Here is a 21034-nt window from a genome sequence, read left to right on the forward strand (position 1 = left end):
TCACTAGTTTTCATTAACTATAATAACCTTGGTCTCAACAAGCTTGTCTAGGACATTAAGTGCTATTAGGAGACACATTGTGCAACACCATATGGAATTCAGGTTTGACCAATGAAGATATACCACCTTATCCGTTTCCAGGTATGCTTTGACAGATCTTTAAATCATAACCTACATGTATATGACTCTAGCTAAAAATGACACAGAAGAGATTCAGATCCATATGTGCCTCAGATCAGCACATATACGAACTGAAGGAGGTTTGGAGAGATACAATCTAAATGTGTTTGACCTGCTGGGAAACAGGGATGTGGTGCGTATCGCTTTCCTACAGGCCTAGAAACAAGACACACCGCCTCCAGCCTGATGTGGATTTAGATGTTGTATTCTAGGGGGACTCTCTTCATTCAGAACAACTTTTGAAACATCTGCCATTGGTTAGCTGAATCCACACAGTTCAGATTGCCATGAACCTGATGTCTGAGTGTGTGTGTGTTTTACACTAAGAGCTTTTGAGTCTGTACCGTGTGTCTGTGTGGAGTGCTTCAGGACCTGGTCGAGAGAGCGCCACGGCGGCGTCCAGGGTTAGCTACTGTACCGTATGACCAGTCTGTTAAAGAAAATGTCAATCTCTATAAGAGAAACAAGGAGGGGGAGTTTAGGACACAGGGGGGCACCCTCACGCGCCATGCGCTCGCTTGATGCGGAGCAGGAAGTTCCTCTTCTCCTCCAGCAGCTCCTGGATGCGCTTGTTGCGCGTCCTCTCCCTCAGGAACACTCGGCGCCGGGGGATCAGGTTGCTCTGGGAGAGGTCATTGTCGACGCCAATCACCCTGTCGGGGACGTGTATGGCGTTGCTCTCACTGGTCTCCTCCTGCCTTGTGGTCGGCGCGCTAATGGTTGTTTTGGGTGATGCTGTTGTTGTTGTTGACGGGGCGGCGGTTAGGTCAGCGGCATGGGCGTGGGTTACCGTGGGAGCAGTGGCGCTGACTGGGATGTATTCTTGGAGGTCTAACCACGTGGAGGTGGTCAGATCCGACCAATCATCTTTGTGGGCCGCTGGGATGACTACTGTGACATCATTGCCATCGAACGCCACAGTTCCACTAGGCATTATGAAGTCATCAGCATAGGGCGAAGTGATTCCACTGGGTGTTGATATGTCATCACCACTGGGGGTAACTCCGCTAGCCACTGTGATATCACCACTGCTGAACATTGTGACATCACTGTAGGGTGTTTCACTGGGGATTGTGACTTCAATGTAGGGGAAGGTTCCACTTGGCATTGTGACATCGTCAAAGTAAACTGTTTCAGTGGGCGTTATGACACCATCGGTGAAGATGGGGTTGGGAGTTGTGGTTCCATTCCATGCAGCGTCATCATAGATGATGTCATCAATGGTTACCTCCGTGTCGTTACTGATATAGGTGACATTGACAGTTCTAGAACCAGTGAAGTGCATGCTGGGAGTTGTACTGTATGTGCTGGAGCTGGAGGGGAGAGTAAATGAAGGGTGTTTCCGGGTTGTGTGGTGGTGGGGTGGGGTTGTGGTGACTTTTGGGCCGGTCTTCTTCAGCTGGTTGTTCTTTTTTGGATCCATTTTTGGCTTTTTTGGAACAACCTTTTTTGCTGTTACCTTTGGTTGAGTGTCCTTTTTTGGAGGTACCTTTGGTTGAGTGTTCTTTTTTGGAGGTACTTTTGGCAGAGTGTTCTTTTTTGAGGGTGCTTTTGGCGGAGTGTTCTTTTTTGATGTTATTTTTAGTTGAGGGTCCTTTTTTGCTGTTACCTTTGGTTGAGTGTCCTTTTTTGGAGGTACTTTTGTCGGAGTGTTCTTTTTTGGTGTAACTTTTGATTGAGTGTTCTTTTTTGGAACTGTTTTCATCTGAGTGTTCTTCTGGGTTTCTTTTCGCTGAGTGTTCTTCTTTGGAGTTACTTTTGGTGGAGGGGTGTTCTTCTTTAGAGTTACTTTTGGTGGAGGGGTGTTCTTCTTTAGAGTTACTTTTGGGGGAGGGGTGTTCTTCTTTGGAGTTACTTTTGGTGGAGGGGTGTTCTTCTTTGGAGTTACTTTTGGTGGAGGGGTGTTCTTCTTTGGAGTTACTTTTGGTGGAGGGGTGTTCCTCTTTGGAGTTACTTTTGGGGGAGGAGTGTTCTTTTTTGGAACTGCTTTTGTTTGAGTCTTCTTTTTGGAGCCTGGTTCTGCCTGAGTGAAGGTTATATTTTTGTGGTTGTTCTTTGGCCTGGTGCCTGTTGGGTTTTTGGGAATGTCTGTGGGATGTGTGTGTATGATGTTTTGTGTGGTGTATTCAGGGCTGAGAGTCGACTGGTTGTTTATGCTGTATTCATTCATATTTGTCTGGGTGTGTGTGGTGTATTCAGGGCCGAGAGGGGTGTGTGTGGTGTATTCAGGGCCGAGAGGGGTGTGTGTGGTGTATTCAGGGCCGAGAGGGGTGTGTGTGGTGTATTCAGGGCCGTGAGGGGTGTGTGTGGTGTATTCAGGGCCGAGAGGGGTGTGTGTGGTGTATTCAGGGCCGAGAGGGGTGTGTGTGGTGTATTCAGGGCCGAGAGGGGTGTGTGTGGTGTATTCAGGGCCGAGAGGGGTGTGTGTGGTGTATTCAGGGCCGAGAGGGGTGTGTGTGGTGAATTCAGGGCCGAGAGGGGTGTGTGTGGTGTATTCAGCCATGGGCTCCAGGTGAGGGTTGTTGTCCGGTATATCGGGCTGAGGCAGAGAGACGGGACGGGAGGTGACCCAGGGGTGGGCAGAGGTGGGGGCGGAGCTGGAGGAGATGGAGGCGGAGCCGGAGGAGATGGAGGCAGGGCTGGTGATGACGGCGGAGGCGTCTGCTGGGTTGGAGGTGGAGGAGGTTCTCAGCGTACCCGTGGCGGAACTGAAGAATCGGGTGGTTGAGGTGAAGACGGAGGGGGTGGAAGTGACTCTGGAGGGGGAGGAGCTGGGGGAGGCAGAGAAGGAGCTGGTGATCCCGATGACGGGGCCGGTAGGTGGAGGTCTGGTCAGGATGATGTTGTTGGGGAGGGGGGTGCCGGTAGGTGGAGGTCTGGTCAGGGTGATGTTGTTGGGGAGGGGGGTGCCGGTAGGTGGAGGTCTGGTCAGGGTGATGTTGTTGGGGAGGGGGGTGCCGGTAGGTGGAGGTCTGGTCAGGGTGATGTTGTTGGGGAGGGGGGTGCCGGTAGGTGGAGGTCTGGTCAGGGTGATGTTGTTGGGGAGGGGGGTGCCGGTAGGTGGAGGTCTGGTCAGGATGATGTTGTTGGGGAGGGGGGTGCCGGTAGGTGGAGGTCTGGTCAGGGTGATGTTGTTGGGGAGGGGGGTGCCGGTAGGTGGAGGTCTGGTCAGGGTGATGTTGTTGGGGAGGGGGGTGCCGGTAGGTGGAGGTCTGGTCAGGGTGATGTTGTTGGGGAGGGGGGTGCCGGTAGGTGGAGGTCTGGTCAGGGTGATGTTGCTGCAGGACTTGCAGCACATGCGCTGGTAGCCCGGCAGGGCGCAGTAGTGCTTCAGCACCTCCATGCGGCAGAACACCGACCGGTCTCCATGACAACGCTGGCCTGTGCAGGAAGAGAACAGAGAGCTGAGACTGGGCGGGGCTGGTGTGTGTGTGTGCATGTGTGTTTGTATGGCCGTGCGTGTGTGTTTTCATACAGTGCTGAGTAGGGTAGTTAAGGTAGTGAAAACAGACCGTTAGCAGAAGATGCAAGAAGTAAGAAGAATGACCAAGCAGCCACACCAAAGTTCCTGGGTTAGTCTACAGCAGCCAGACTATAGCAGCAGTCAGTCAGAAGGAAAATGAAGGATATGTTCTTGTGCTGAAGCCACGTCTTTGACTTTTAAACTAAAAGATTACTGAGATACTTTTTTTTAATTATTGTTGTTGTTGTTGTTGTTGTTGTGGCAGCTTTCTCCTGGACACAAAGTCCAACCAGTAAGAACTTGGGATGAGAGATAGAGGGCACTTTTTTAAACATTTTTTTTTATTTATTTATACAACTTTTGCAGTTGATAATGACATGAAACTGAAACAATAAGATGTACACCCCCCTCAATATATAGATATATTCTTTTCATAAGAAAAATAAAATAACTGTATCGAAAGGTACAAGTTCACAGTCACTTTGGTAAAACACTTCATTACTTGGAAATCAACCAATCAATCAGTTTTAATCAACTGATAAGTAAAATGAATAGATCACATAAAATTATAGTTTTGTTGTTTGTTGTTGAATAAATAAAATACAGAATTTCCATGTTGATGTAAAAACTGGAATGGCACGTGTTAGTGTCATATGAAACATTTACAAAACATTAATAAATTTTCCCTGATAAATCAAAGTGCATATAGACGCAGTGCACGTAGTCCATCTGAATGTTGCCCCAACATTATAGCCTAACGTTATCCCAACGTTATAGCTCAACGTTATCCAACCGCACACAGCAGGCTAGTGAAGCCACGAAACAGTTACCCATATTATAGAATAGTATAGTTTTTTTTTTCCATAAGTAAGAAGATAACAGTCATGAACGTTATTAAATACAGTCAACACCAATGTTTATATACAGTATCGCACTGCCGGACCGGGCTTGGCTTCACCCCGGCCCGACTGCAGCAAGAAACCTCGGATAGCTCGCTACATAGTCACAACAGAAACATGTGATCACGACACAGAATGAGACGTCTGAAGTGTTCCTAGATGCCGCATGTCGCTCGATACCCTAGAGGCCCTTAGAGAAACGCGCTTGCGGTGGCGCAATACCAGGCCTCCATGGAGGTGGTACAGTGTACGTACGGATGTAGCTCGGATGGTTGGTGTGTGAGTTTGTAAGTTGGTTCGAAGCTGCCTCTATTCAAAGTGATTGATAAACTTGTATGAGTAAAGCCATCTCTTTTCACAGATAAATGCCGTTACATTCAATCCAAGATAAGGCATTGTTCATAATGGTTAGTGTTCATCACAACAACAACAAAAGAAACCAAGATCGATCGAATGCTCTCAAATGAAGGTTTATGAGGTATTTCTGTGTCAGGTCTTGATGTTCCCTAGAAGCCCAAATGAGTAGTCACACACACACACACGCACATACACACACACACGCACACACACACACACACACACACACACACACACACACACACACACACACACACACACACACACAGTGACATGCATACACGCACATGCAGAACACACACACACACACACGCACACACACACACACACACACACACACATTCCTCTAGAATGATCTGGGGAGGGATGTGAATGTACATGACATGATCCTCTACCTAAACAAAAGCAACAGTAAACAACGTATCCTTCTGAGAACATGGAGAGGCAACTCACTGACCAAGTCCTGCATAATATAATCTATCTACCCCCTCCCCCCTCGACACTCTTATCAAAGATTAACTTCTGTATTCATGTAAAATCAATAAAAAAATACACATAACAGTCAAGGATCTAATCGATCAATAGCAGTCCAAAGGTTTAGGCAAATAAGCTACTGCTTATTCATGGTAAAACATTGTGTTATTAATATTATTGTTACTCATATAGATTTAGATTTCATATATTTATATATATTATATATAAATACAAATATATTTATAGATGTATTTGTTTAAAGTTTGCAAGCACAAATAAGCTGCATTTATTGAACTTTAGTATAACAGTCAAAGAGAAGATGGCTGATGAGGTGGTGGAATGGGGAGTTACCTCACGTGGTCAAACTACCCTGTTTTTATTGGCCGTGTTCTCCGTCATCCAAACCTCTTCACCTATCAGCCCCGCCCCCCGAAAAACATCAAGAGTGTTGATTACATCACATCCTGTTCCTGTGCAGAGTTCCTGTCAGCGGGAGAATGGGACCCAGAATGAGATTTGGAACCGTCCCTCTCATTCTAGAATGGAACCAGAATGTCAGATGAGCACTTAAGCAAAGATGTCCTCATTGTGACAAGATCACATTCACAATAAAGCTTTCATTTTTTTTTCTGTGTTTTTGTATGTTTTTTTCTGTCTTATTTTCATGTTATTCTCACGCCTCTCACTCCCTACAATGACATATTAAAAAACAACCGACCGCATCTGAAGAGCGTAACCATGACGACGCACAGCTAGCTCGCGCAAAAACAGGACCGCCCCGACGCAGAAAGGCCGCTCGTGCCTGACTGACTCAACAAGCCGCCAATCAAAACATCGCTCGCCTTTCCTGCAGTTCCCTTTCAGCTTCAAAGTTTTGAAATGTTAATCTTTTAGTGTTTCGACTGGCCAGCGGTTACAACACATTGCTCCACAGAGGAGACAGAGAGAAAGAGAGAGAGAGAGAGCGAGAGACAGAGCAAAGAGAGAACCAACTAGCACACACAGGAGCCAGAGAGACTTCTCCTCAATCAGAGCTGTCTCCCACAGAGAGAGAGAGACCAACCACCCCCTCCCCCACGACAAAGAGAAGCAGAAGCTGCCGCTCGCTGGCGGCCATGGGCACGGGCACGGCGGGTGGGCGGTGGGGTCAGGGGGCGAGCCCGGCCCGGCCCTGCAGCGAGGGGCAGAGGGAGAGGAGGAGAGACAGAGCCAGGGCCCCGCAGAGGACCCCGGACCCCCGGAGCCCGGGCTGGGAGCTGAAGAGGGAGGTTTTACGGGAGGAGACGCGCTGGATGGGGAAGTTGGGGTCGGGACGCGACAGCCATCGGATCAGGTAGTTGCCGTTCTTGCTCAGGTCCGACGAGCCCTCTGCAGAGCGTACACACGCGCGCGCACACACACACGCACGCACACACGCACGCACACACACACACAGACACATTAAAATGGTGAATGTAAATGTTAAATAGACTGCACTCACAGTTTATAGCGCTTTAATCCAAATCTCATTCACCCATTCACACACACACACACACACACACACACACACACACACACACACACACACACACACACATTCACACACACATTCACACACCAATGGCGGCAGCTGCCTTGCAAGGTGCTAGCCTGCTCATTGGGAGCAATTTGTCTAGCTCAAGGACACTTGGACAGGAGGAGCCGGGATTCGAACCGCCGACCCCGCGGTCATGGGACGACCTGCTCTACCTTCTGAGCCACAGCCGGCCCAAAATATCTGGAGTTTAGATGAGACATGAGCGGTATCGGGTCAACCATGGTGATGATGACAGCAGTACTCACTGGGGCAGGGCGGTAGGCGACAGTTTCGGACGTTCTCTGGTTTCCTGTCAGAACACTTCCTGGTGTCCTGAGCTTCACAGGTCACGACCCTCCGCTGTGTTCCGTTACCACACGACCCTGAACACTGGGGTGACACACACACACACACACACGCACACACACACACACACACACACACGCGCACACACACACACACATAATGCATACACAGTATATGAATGTATCAGCCTGGTCTCACTTGGCAGACTTCAGAATTTGACGTTTGTCCATTGCCTCCAAACGTCATTTTTAGACTTGGTTGGAATGTATACCACAAGGACAGGGTAACTCATGATGAACATAAACACACAGCCCGTTTCCACACACACACACACACACACACACACACACACACACACACACACCCTACCCTCTCTCTACCTACTCTCACCCGCATCCACCCCTCCCTCAAGGCCCGGCTGTCCTACCTGGGACCAGGGCCCCTCTGTCCACTGGCCGGGGCACGGCGCCCTGTTGCAGGCCTGGCGGGAGACGGGCCGGTGGTCGTCGCAGTACTTCATGTGGATTTCTCTGGGCGGCTCGTTACGGAAGGTCTGGACGCAGGTGACCGAGCGCTTCTGCGTTCCCGTGTCCCCGCAAGGCCTGCTGCACGCCTCCCACTGGCCTGTCACCCACCTGCGCACACACACACAGGCACACACAATTTAGCATTTATAAGGCCCTAAACCTAACCGTAATAACCGCCATAAAATGTAAACCTGACCCTAAACATAACCTTTGACCCCTAACTCCTTAGCCTTAACCCTAACCCTAACCGTAACCTTGAACATAATCTTAACCCTTACCTTATGACCCCAGAAAACCCCTAAACTTACCCCTAAACCTAACCCTTAACATAACCTTTGAGAGAGCTGGCATACTCAGGTGAGGGGCAGGCCTCCTTGTTGCAGTCCTCCATGTCAAAGTGGGGCACCTTCAGGTTCTTACAGAAACGCCTCTGGACCATCTTACTGTCGGACCTTCTCCTGCAGCCATACCGTGCTATCTGCTTACCTACACACACACACACACACACACACACACACACACACACACACACACACACACACATGGAAAGACACACATACACACACACACACAGTCCTGTCAGAGAGCTCCTCGTCCTCAGTGTCCCCTGTAGGTGACTTCCTGTGCCAGTGGTGTTTCATCCAAATACCTCCCCCACAGAGCCGGGAGCAGGAGGACCACTTCTTGAAGGCCCACTCGTAGGCGGAGTCCTCCTCCAACATGTTGTTCTCCACGGCCGACAGCGCGTCCTTGTTCATGATGTACTTATAGGAGAGGTTCACCTCATCGTCGCCGTAGACACGCACCTGTGCAGGAACAGAGAACCACGTCACACGCGCTACACCAAAACCAATTCAGACCAGACCAGTTCAGACCATACCAGTTCAGACCAGTTCAGACCAGACCAGTTCACACCAAACCAGTTCAGACCATTGAGTGAGTGTATACTGTAGTTAGCAGGGCTGTACATTGCGACATATATGTCGCACGTGCTATGAAAAAAAATGTCTGTGCGATTAATTTGCCTGTAGACAGACAGACTTGTATGTAACGTTAGAATTTTTTGTTGAAGCCGGGAGGACGAGTGAGGTGAAATGAAATGAGAGCAGTCAGGTAGGCTAGCCTATAGCTTCCCCCGAACCAGTAAACTCTGTTCGGGCAAGTGCCTCATGCAGTTGTCTGATCGGACAAGTAAAAAATAGCCTATAGTTGAAGTGTGATACATATGTAACGTTATCTAAAAAAAATATACAGTGTAGAAACACGACGTGGAGCTACACCCAGTGTAGAGGAGCAGAAAAAAAACTATGCGAATCTCCGCGAAGTAAACCGTGTCTCCCCCCCCCCACCCCAGAATACAGGAAACTATGTCTCTGAAACTTTTGGGGGGAGGATGCCCAGACCCCCGCTTTGGTATAGAAATCCTCCTTATTTTGGCTGTCTTCAGCTTGGCATCACCACACCAAGAGATCAATTCCACAGGAAACACTGGTTCCTTGTTCAGATCATAGAGAAAAACCCAAACAAACGAGCAAAGGAAAAAGATGTTGAAATTATTAATGAAAAAGAAGATAACCCAAATCATGAAGACACCGCAAAATCAAAAGCCGGGAAAACCTAAAGATGCTTGTCTGAAAACATTTGTTATTATTTCATATTGTATACGTACAGTAACATCCATTTCCGGGTGGTTTTAAGTGATGAACTGCTTAACTTGTGTTCAGTAGAGGTGATAATGGACATTTTATACCTGTGCTACAACTTTCTGGCTCTGTGCTACAGAACTATCAACCCCTGTAGCACCAGTGCTATGTGCTAAAAAGGTTTAGCCCTGGTTAGCAAATGTGTGTGTGCGTGTGTGTGTGTGAGTGAGAGAATGAGTGAGTGAGTGAGTGAGTGAGTGAGTGAGTGAGTGAGTGAGTGACTGTGTGTGTGTGTGTGTGTGTGTGTGTGTGTGTGTGTGTGTGTGTGTGTGTGTGTGTACCATGATGTGAACTCCGTGGCGTAGAGGGCCATTTGTCTGCAGGGTGTCCTTGTCATTGTCATTGTCATACTCCCACTCCACACCCTTCTCGATGACAGAACGGGATTCTGGGTAGTCCCCCTCTGCGTTCAGGAAGAACTGTCCTGAGACCTGGTTCTTCACCGCTGAGGAGGAGAACACGCACATCAGACAGGACACACACATTCTCGCTCCTTCCTCTCTCTATCACACACACACACACACACACACACACACACACACACACACACACACACACACACACACACACACACACACACACACACACACATCAGACAGAACACACACACTCTCGCTCCTTCCTCTCTCTATTACACACACACACACACACACACACACACACACACACACTCTCTCTCTCTCTCCATACCTAGAATATGTGAGGTTGCTTTCAACTCCTGGATCAGTAGATGTCTCGCTCCTTTAGGGATTTCAAGCACTTTGAGGAAACCTGAAATCACAAAATGCATATTTTACCTCAGTTCCAATCTTACAACGTTTTGAGTTATGACAGGACATTTGTGATAGTGTAGCCATGATAACTTCTACCATTACAAGATAAATGCTCAACACACACAGGCCTCAACCATTTTAACCTCAGAGGAGCATTTCCATCCAAGACAAACATCTGAAATCTGAAGAGACACATAAATCCATGTTCATATTTCAACAGCTAAACAGACATGAGCTCCTGGCGTACAGCAGCTTGACATCATGCCTTGGCGCTGTCCAACCCCTCCTGCAGAAACGTTCTGACTAGGACGATGCACTGCCTCTGTTTGACCAGCAGAGGGAGACATGTGACTGGAGATGACAGTGGAGATTCGGGAACTCCACGACCACTTCCTGAGGCTGTGAGACTCCCCTGGCTCTTAGGACAATAACCTCCTTCATCTCACTTCCTGCTTCAGTCGCAGGCCTTCTCACAGCTTAGATATGTATTACCTTTAACAGTGCCTGTGTGTGTGTGTGTGTGTGTGTGTGTGTGTGTGTGTGAGCCTTTGATCCATGTGTGGGATGGAGTGTGTGTGTGTGTGTCTGTGTGTGAGAGTGAATGTGTGTGAGTGTGTGTGTGTGTGTGTGTGTGTGTGTGTGTGTGTGTGTGTGTGTGTGCGTGTTTGTGTGTGTGTGTGAGAGTGTGTATACCTTTGTGTGTACCGTGTTTCTTGGCGAAGCGTTTGATGGTGTCTTTGATGGTCTGGCAGCTGGAGTTGTCTCCGCCACACACACCACAGTGGTCCTCCTGCCTGGATGAGCCCACCACCGCGTCGCAGCCCACTTTCTGGAAACAAACAAACAAACAAAATAAACAAACACCAATAAATAAACAAACATTCCATCTTATAGTTATTAACATGGCCACGCAGATACGCACGCACACACACACACACACACACACACACACACACACACACACACACACACACCTACCTCGCACTCCCCGCGCACACACACGTTATAGGAGTCCTTGTAGGAGCAGCGCGTGCCGTCGGTGACCATCCTCTGCATGTAAACCACGTCCTGCGTCTCCTTGGACTGGCAGTGGAGGTGGCATCGCTTATTGGCTGGAGGACGGACACACACACACACACACACACGAACACACACATATTTTAGACATGAGGCTCATAAACAGTACATCCCTTATTTGTGTGTGTGTGTGTGTGAGAGAGAGAGAGAGAGAGAGAGAGAGAGACAAAATCCCTATTTAAAGACGTAATGAAATCAAAAATGTGCTTTTTTTTCTATTTTGGATTACATCCTTGGTCAGAATGTGAGTCTATTTAACAATATATGCCAAATATCTTTCCAGATTTCCATTTCGTTGAAGTCTTATATCAAATCCTATGATTTTTTTCTTCCTGTTAAACCAAATTCTCCTGAGTGCTTACGTCAGCAGTACAAGAGCAAGGTCAACCAATAATCTCCTGACATCCACCCATCAATCAACGCTATCTGCCTATCGAATCTGTCTAAAGTTGTTATGACCCACCAACATTATGTCCCCATAGCATGTTTGAGTCGGAAATATGTCAAACTACGGAAGTTAGATGATCTCAAATGTCCGTTTCCGCTGGACTTTAAACGCTCAGTTGTATCGGTGTGTGTGTGTGTGACGAGATCTCAATTCAAACCTCTACATGGCTCTACTCCGTCTTTCTACTTAAAAAAAAAAATCTACTGCATCTTTCTATCTCTCCATCAAACAGAGGGAGGGAGGGGTGGAGGGAGGACTACGCTGGACCCTGGCCAAGAGACAGACAACGTTTGTTTTCAGAACAGAAACGAATCCAATTATGCTGTCAGCGTGCTATGTTCAGAATGCGTCCAGTGTGACCTCAGACATGTCAAGCGGGCCCTTCGGAAAAAAAAAAATGTGGGAAATGCGTTCTGGCGGCGTTGCGGGCGATCTGTCAGTGACTCATGACGGTGTTATTCTATGACGTCACCTCCCAGGCCCCCCCACCCCTGCTGCTCCAGAGAGGGACCTTGGGGTTGCAGATGATGCCAGGGAGGGAGAGGGGTCCGCTGTGTGAGGGCGGTCAACCGGCTCGGCGCGGGGGCGAGGGTCCGTGGATCTGAGAACTGGGGGTGTTTATAGAGGGTTTCTAGCGAGGAAGCCTCCGTGTTTGTTGTCTCCCAGCTCGTCCCGGGGGTCTTGGGGGAGTGAGGTCGGGGGACGAGGGGCTCAGTCTGCCTGAGCTCTGCCGCTCGCTGGGCGTCCCACTACGGGTGACTCTGGACGCGAAACAACACTGATGGGAACGCGACTCAACCTCCCTCCCTCCCTCTCCTCTCTCTCTCTCTCTATCTCTCTCTCTCCCTCTTTCTCATTATTCTGATCCCAGGGTCGGTTCTTGAGAAGACCTTGCTCACAGTCATGGTGCGTAGATAGGAGGAGAATGGCGAAAAAACGATTTAGAGGCGGGCCTCTTGGCGGGCATGGCGTGACCCGGGATTAGACACGGAGAGAGACGAGTCAGCACTTTCCCTACTCTGCCCTTTGAAGGGATGATAATTTAATACACAGCGTGGAGACGTTGACACCTCAACTTAGACGAGGACTGTGTCTGGGTGTGTCTCGCACACACACACACACACACACACACACACACACACACACACACACACACACACACACACAATCACACATGCACACACACACACACACACACACACGCACACGCACACACACACGCACACACACAGACATACACACACACACACACTGTGGTGATGTAAGGGATGCTTGGACACGTAAAGAGTGAGAGAGCAGGTGAGAGAGAGAGAGAGAGAGAGAGAGAGGGAGAGAGAGCGGGAGAGAGAGAGGGAGAGAGAGAGAGGGAGAGAAAGATGGATTTGAATCCCATTGTGGGTCTGGCGGTTTGACCATATGCAAGTCATCACAGCTGGCTGGATGGAGGGAGGAAGAGAGAGAGAGAGAGAGAGAGAGAGAGAGAGACTGAGGGAGAGAGAGAGAGCCCGAAGAGGAGCTGAGATGACATCATGTGTGTTCTGGATGGAAGGGGAGAGGGAGATAGTTTCAAGATGAGTGTTGTTAAAGAGTCCCAAAGACAGGGGGTGTTTTTACAGCCCCCCCCCCCCTCCCGCCTCAGAGCTGGACAGCTGTCCCTGACCGCAGACCACCAGCCTGGCATCTAGGGGCTCGGGAGAACTGTTTTTCATTCAGATTTTTATCCATCCATCCATTCATTCATAACCCCTAGGGATTGGAGTCAAGCGCCACAGAACATGGGCAGAGGGGCGGAGCCAGCGCGTTAACCTGCCTTTCAAGTCCAGCTGCATTTGAACATTATTTCATCGGCAGCGTATTGTCGGGACTAAATGAACTAATTTAGGTAATACACTTTGCTATTCGTGTAACAAAAAACTCTGTGAAGTGAGAGTTAACGTGGAAGAAAGTCCAAGTAAATCGCACCTTATGTGCCAGATATGCTACCCCTTATGCAGAGAAAATATGTTCCCCTGTATATTAGTTCTCAAAATATTATAGTATGTAAAATATATTTCGTTATCGTATCATCTGATCTGAGGCCATGTGTTTTGGACACTCGGGTAAAGAGAGGGGCAGAGCTGTCCTCTGATCACCATCTGGTGGTGAACTGGTTTTGATGGCGGGGGAAGCTTCTGGACAGAACTGGAAAACCCAAGCGTGTAGTGAGGGTGAACTGGGAACGTCTGGAGGAAGAGCCTGTCCGGAAAGATTTCAATTGACTTCTCAGGCATCCCTGTGGAGGTTGGAGATATCAAGCATGAGTGGTCGGTGTTCAAAGCCACCATTGCTGAAGCTGCGGCTGGGAGCTGTGGCCTGAGGGCCATAGATACCTCAAGGGGCGGTAACCCTCGGACACCGTGGTGGACAGCGGTGGTCAGGGAAGCCGTCCGACTGAAGAAGGAGGCCTTCTGGGATATGTTAGCCCGGGAGACCCCAGAAGCAGTTGCAGGGTATCGACTGGCCCGGGGGGCTGCGGCTTTGGCCGTGACCAAGGCAAAGCAGCGGGTGTGGGAGGAGTTCGGAGAAACCATGGAGAAGGACTTTCGGTCGGCACCAAAGTGTTTCTGGAAGACCATCAGACACCTCAGGAAGGGAAAGCGGGGGACCATCCAAGCTGTATACAGCAAGGAGGGGACACTGCTGACCTCAACTGAGGAGGTTGTTGAGCGTTGGAAGGAGCACTTTGAGGAACTCCTGAACCTGACTAATCCACCCTCTACGATCGAGGCAGAGCCGGAAGATGATGGGGGGTCGTCAATTTCCTTGGAGAAGGTCACTGAGGTAGTCAAACAACTCCACAGTGGCAAAGCCCCAGGGACTGATGAGATCCGTCCAGAAATGCTGTAGGCGCTGGGGCTGATGAGCGCTGTTGAGGGGCTGTCTTGGTGACACGCCTCTTTAACATTGCGTGGAATGTTCGTCTGGGTCAGTGCCAAAGGAGTGGCAGACTGGGGTGGTGGTCCCAATATTCAAAAAAGGGGACCAGAGGGTGTGTGCCAATTATAGAGACATCACATTACTCAGCCTCCCAGGGAAAGTGTACTCCAAGGTGCTGGAAAGGAGGGTCCGGCTGATCGTCGAACCTCTGATCGAAGAGGAACAATGCGGATTTTGTCCTGGTCGTGGAACCACCGACCAGCTCTTCACTCTTGCGAGGATCTTGGACGGGGCTTGGGAGTTTGCCCAACCTGTCTACATGTGGTTTGTGGACTTGGAGAAGGCTTACGACCGGGTCCCTCGAGAGGTCTTGTGGAGGGTTATGTGGGAGTATGGGGTGAGGGGGTCCCTACTTAGGGCCATCCAATCCCTGTACACCCAGAGCGAGAGCTGTGTCCGGGTCCTCGGCAGTAAGTCGTCTTCCTTTCCGGTGGGGGTTGGCCTCCACCAGGGCTGCGCTTTGTCACCAATGCTGTTTGTGATTTTCATGGACAGGATATCGAGGCGTAGCTGTGGGGAGGTGGCTTTGCAGTTCGGTGAGCTGGGGATTGCGTTGCTGCTATTTGCAGATGATGTGGTCCTGATGGCATCATCTGCCTGCGACCTCCAGCACTCTCTGGATAGGTTCGCAACTGAGTGTTGGAATGCGGCTGGGATGAGAATCAGCACTTTTAAGTCTGAGGCCATGGTTCTCAGCAGGAAACGGGTGGCCTGTCCGCTCCGAGTAGGAAATGAGTCCTTACCCCAAGTGAAGGAATTCAAGTATCTTGGGGTCTTGTTCACGAGTGAGGGAACCATGGAGATGGAGTTTGGCCAGAGAATCGGAGCAGCTGGTGCAGTTCTGCAGTCGCTTTACCGCACTGTTGTGACGAAAAGAGAGCTGAGCCAAAAGGCAAAGCTCTGGATCTACCGGCCTATCTTCGTCCCCACCCTCACCTATGGTCATGAAGGATGGGTCATGACCGAAAGAACGAGATCACGGATACAAGTGGCCGAAATGAGTTTTCTCCGGAGGGTGGCTGGGGTCTCCCTGAGAGATCGGGTGAGAAGTTCAGTCATCCGGGAGAGACTCGGAGTAGAGCCGCTGCTCCTTTGCGTCGAAAGGAGCCAGTTGAGGTGGTTCGGGCATCCAGTGAGGATTCCTCCTGGGCGCCTCCCTAGGGAGGAGGCCGCGGGGTAGACCCAGGTCTAGGTGGCGGGACTACATCTCCGCACTGGCCTGTGAGCGGCTAAAGATTCCCCAGGAAGAGCTGGTTGATGCTGCTAGGGAAAGGGATGTCTGGGGCCCCCTGCTGGAGCTGCTGCCTCCGCGACCTGACCCCGGATAAGCGGATGAAGTTGGATGGATGGATGGAAATATATGGAGGAAATATACAACATACTATATGATACTTACATAATATATTGAATAATACACAATGATTTGCTGTTTTTCATATATTGGAAAATATAACTTCCTATTCCTTCCTATGTATTGTTCGATTTATTACATTATATTTTCCAATATATTGCAATGTATTTTTGTTTCATAAGGGAGGTCATATTGCCTCTGTTCCTCACCCTGACCCTGAACCCCCCCGTCCCCCTTGCCCTGCCCCCCCGTCCCTCCTCACTGTCGGGGTGCTCGTAGGGCAGCCAGGTGTGCTTGCGGCTGTGGAAGTCGAAGCGGTCGTTCCACAGGCGACACTGCTCCTCACGGGGGTCGCTGTCCAGGGCCTGGCACTCCTCCGTGTTGCACAGCCGGAACTGGTAGGTGGCGCCCAGACACGTCCGCCCCCCGTTAGCCGGCCTGGGGAGGAAGGGGGGGGGGGGGAGAGTCACTGTAAACATGATGCCCTGTTAGATGATGCTTACATTAGAAATGTATGTTTATCTGACTTGATTTCTGTTGAGCTGGACCTTATTAGATTGGTAATAAGATTACCAAGATTACTTAGAGTGCACCTGACGAAGGCCACATCGGCCGAAACGTTGTGCCATTAAATTCACCATTGGGAGCATTAAGATAGTTCTTTACTTATGAACTGGACCTTACCCATTTTGACTGAGTTTATTCTGCTTTTTGTTATTAAACACATTTCAAATAACAGTTCTCTGTGTTCCTATGAAAACAGGATCTTCTCACAAATAAGTTCCTTTACTTAATTTTCTTAACATTTCTTTACTTAAAGGGGTAGTGTGCTATTTTGGACATTTAGCCCTAAAGTGAGAGTCTGCATGAAAACTGCACCTACAGGAAGCTCATACTGGAACGACCAGTGAAATTACAGCCTCTATGTTTCAGGTTCATGGTAGATGTGCCACAAATATGGCTAAATGTCACCTAGACATATATATTTATATAGACCAGATAGATGTATGTGTGCACATATATTCTTTATTCTATGCTGTACGTACTGTATGGATGTATATATGTATCTAGTCCCTGTTCCTCCTCTTTATTCTTACTACTCTGCATCTAGTATCTTTCTTTTCTTTTTCCAAACTTGCTGTAATTTCTATCTATCTATCTATCTATCTATGTCTGTCTGTCTGTCTGTCTGTCTGTCTGTCTGTCTGTCTGTCTGTCTGTCTGTCTGTCTGTCTGTCTGTCTGTCTGTCTGTCTGTCTGTCTGTCTGTCTGTCTGTCTGTCTGTCTGTCTGTCTGTCTGTCTGTCTGTCTGTCTGTCTGTCTATCTATCTATCTATCTATCTATCTATCCATCCTTTCCTAAGGCAACAGACACACACACGCGTACCTGGGGTTGTCACAGTCACGCGTACGGAACTGCACCCCTGCTCCGCAGGTGCGAGAGCAGTCTCCATACTGACTCCACGAGCCCCAGCTCCCGTCCTGCTTGATCATGTCCAGGGTCAGCCAGATGCAGTGACCTTTGAAGCAATGCTGCCATTGGACCAGAGGCGCCGGAGGGACGATGGTGATAGGACGACGACACACACACACACACACACACACACACACACACACACACACACACACACACACACACACACACACACACACACACACACACACACACACACACACACACACACACACACACACACACACACACACACACACACACACACACACACAGGGAGAGAGAGAGAGAGAGAGAGAGAGAGAGAGGAAGCACAAAGTGTGTGATTGTGTTGTAATGAAAATACATTTTATCTAGCTATGTAAAAGGTATTTGCCGAAGTTCGCTCCAAAAGGTTCAGTCTGATTTATTAAGAAAGCATACGATGGCAAAAGGACTTCCAGATAAATCACAGAGTGGTTCATCCAACAGAAGTGAAACAGTCTGGTGTTGCGCGGTCTTATATTCAAGCAATACACGGATATGAAGCTTCCAGAGATCTGATTGGCTAACCCATCTCTACACGTCATAATAAATGGCGGACATCATCAACAGTGGTCAAGAGTTAAGACATGTGATATTAGAAAGTGCGGTACATGTTGAATAGGTTTCAGGTAGGGACAATAGAACAATGGAAGGTCACGCTAGGCCAGACTGAAAGTCCGGGTTGTGTCCCCCCTGGAAATGTCTCCCTGTTATAATGATAAAACCACGGCAGGGGTGTTTGGAATGGCAAAATGTAGAGAACGGTGAGCAGGATGCTACAACAATAGGTTTGAAATCAGAAAATTCCATGACATTGTGTGCGTGTGAGTGTGTGTGTTTGTCTGTGCATGTGTGAATGTGTGTGTGTGCGAGTGTGTGCATGTATGTATGTATGTATGTGTGTGTGTGTGTGTGTGTGTGTGTTAGTGAGTGTGTGCATGTGTGTGTGTGTGTGTGTGTGTACATATGCGTGTGTGTATGTGTGTATGTGTGTGTGCTTGAGTGTGTGTACTGTATGTGTGTGTGAATATGAGTGTGTGGATGTGTGTGCATGTGTGTAAGTGAGTGAAGGTGTGTCTGTGTGTGTATGTGTGTGTGTGTGTGTGTCCTACCTTTCCGTCCCCACACATGGTCCCGTCGATAGGCGGTCCCTTCTTGGTCTTGCAGAAGAAGGGGTTGTCTGGGTGGCTGCACCACAGCTGCTTGCAGGGGTCAAAGGTCCGGTACTGCGGGAGCAAAGAGAGAGACGTCCTCACACACACTCTCTCTCTCTCTCTCTCCCTCTCTCTAATACACACATCTAGGACACACACCTAGATGTGCGTCATTTTTCTAGGCCACAGGCTCTGGGCAGCTTCTCAACGGCAGCAGTAACACATAAATCACTTTGAACGCACCACAGAAGACCAGAGCTTGCTGGAATACTGTAATACTGTATGGAGATACTGCAAAGAGCCACCGCCACAACAATAACAACAACAACAACAGCAACAACAACAACAGCATTATCAAAATCAACAACAGTAGCACCAGTCAGAATCCAGAACATTCTGTGGTCCCTCTGGGCTGGACTGTCCAGAGGAGAACACAGGGCACGACCGGAGCATGCAGACCAAGACCACGGATGAAGAGTGGAGCAGAGGAGGAGGGGAGGAGAGGAGGAGGAGGAGGAGGAAGGGAGTAGAGGAGAAGAGGAGAGGTGGAGGAGAGGGGGGTCTCAGAGAGTTAAGGGCAAAGGTCAAATGGCCGACCGCTTGTATAACTTCAGTCCAGAATTCCCTTATTAGACCCAGGTCTGCAGTCACAGGGAAAGACTCTCTCCTCCTCCATTCCTGTGGGCACCCCCCCCCCCCCCCAGGGTGACCCTAGGTGACCTCTCTTTCGGAAGGGGTCATGCCAGGGTCAAGGGTCAGACTGCAGTTGACTGATGAGGACAGGCTGGCAAGCAAGGGCTGCAGGATCCTAAAACTCACCATGGACATGACCTCTCCTGTTCTCACAGACCGTCCTGTTCATTTACAGACCGGTTTACTCCAGTCCCAGCCTGCTGTTCTGACCAGGCCACATGCTTACAGTCATAGCTGTTTATTGTCACACTGGTATTCTAGTAGGGCCGGCCATCTTTAGGACCTTTTCCAGCAGGATTTACAGGCCGGTTTTCTGGTCCTCTGATCCGCCTGTCTAAAGCCCTATGCTGAGGGCCAACGCCTTCCAGGGCAGCCAAACGGTGACACAGTGACTTCCTGGAAGAGAATGTGTGTGTGTGTGTGTGTGTGTGTGTGTGTGTGTCAGGGTTGAGCTCATTTGCTACGGTTGAGTTCATCTGCAGTCAGATTCCAGAGAGCAGCTTCTAAAGGCCTGATCAGAAGTGCCATTGGATGGCTTTAGAATCCTGGAAACGCCATTGGACGGCTTTAGAATCCTGGAAACGCCATTGGACGGCTTTAGAATCCTGGAAACGCCATTGGACGGCTTTAGAATCCTGCAGAAGACATGTGTCTTCACTTGACAATGGGTAGAAAACAAAAACAAAAACAAGAGCAATAGAAAATGTGAAACAATATATTAAACATTAATGGGCTGCGGTAACAATACTGATATCAATCCCACAAAAAGAAAAATGAAAAAAATGAAAGAGGTGGGGCAAACGTCTCCGGAGGGGGAGGGGTTACCTTACCTGCTGTCCTGATTGGCCGACCTTTTGCAGCTGAGGGGGAGGGGTTTGACAAGAGAATAAAGGGTAATCTAGCAAAGCGTGCACGGCCCTGCAGACGATAGGCTATGTCTGCGGTCAATCAAGCTGCAGCTTAGTGTTAGTAAACCAGGGCCCGAATTTGCTGAAGCACAATGGGTTGAATCAGAGCGAAAAAATAAATAAATAAATAACAGAAATAGACCAAAGCGCCTCATGTAACATTTGAAATATCTGCCATAACATGACATTTTTGCCTTTTTTTTGCATAAAATTACCTCAAAGATTAGGAAATCTCTCCATGGAAATTACGACGCCATGTTTTAGGACAGTATTATGTATATATATCTTCTCAGTATCACGGGACACTTTGCTACTATTTGACCCGTTTTTGCTCCGGCGCATTGGGGGCGGGTCAGCTTCAGTCTCAGTCAGTCGTGTAGTGGGGGGTATTACGGAGGTATACAGAGTAGACCCACTCCTTTATCCATGGACCCACAGAGTAGACCCACTCCTTTATCCATGGACCCACAGAGTAGACCCACTCCTTTATCCATGGACCCACAGAGTATACCCACTTCTTTATCCATGGACCCACAGAGTATACCCACTCCTTTATCCATGGACCCACAGAGTATACCCACTCCTTTATCCATGGACCCACAGAGTATACCCACTTCTTTATCCATGGACCCACAGAGTAGACCCACTCCTTTATCCATGGACCCACAGAGTATACACACTCCTTTATCCATGGACCCACAGTATACACACTT

General features: G+C 49.0%; 1 protein-coding gene across 1 annotated transcript in view; it reads right to left on the reverse strand.

The window, feature by feature from the left end:
- Positions 1-679: 679 nt before the first annotated feature.
- Positions 680-21034, reverse strand: part of LOC311317555 (A disintegrin and metalloproteinase with thrombospondin motifs 2-like) — a gene marked incomplete at both ends in the record, with an annotated part of 150410 nt that continues 130055 nt past the window's right edge. Inside the window, 16 exons of the mRNA XM_084448629.1 lie at positions 680-874; positions 2750-2934; positions 3460-3561; positions 6649-6741; positions 7195-7288; positions 7662-7869; positions 8115-8247; positions 8411-8567; positions 9746-9909; positions 10155-10235; positions 10943-11066; positions 11216-11349; positions 16352-16527; positions 17477-17622; positions 18679-18792; positions 20244-20273. Of these exons, the coding sequence (XP_084304755.1) occupies positions 680-874; positions 2750-2934; positions 3460-3561; positions 6649-6741; positions 7195-7288; positions 7662-7869; positions 8115-8247; positions 8411-8567; positions 9746-9909; positions 10155-10235; positions 10943-11066; positions 11216-11349; positions 16352-16527; positions 17477-17622; positions 18679-18792; positions 20244-20273 (2136 nt within the window). The remainder of the gene's footprint in view (positions 875-2749; positions 2935-3459; positions 3562-6648; positions 6742-7194; positions 7289-7661; positions 7870-8114; positions 8248-8410; positions 8568-9745; positions 9910-10154; positions 10236-10942; positions 11067-11215; positions 11350-16351; positions 16528-17476; positions 17623-18678; positions 18793-20243; positions 20274-21034) is intronic.

This window comes from Borostomias antarcticus (assembly GCF_949987555.1).
Source record: "Borostomias antarcticus genome assembly, chromosome: 14".
Lineage (NCBI taxonomy): Eukaryota > Metazoa > Chordata > Actinopteri > Stomiiformes > Stomiidae > Borostomias > Borostomias antarcticus.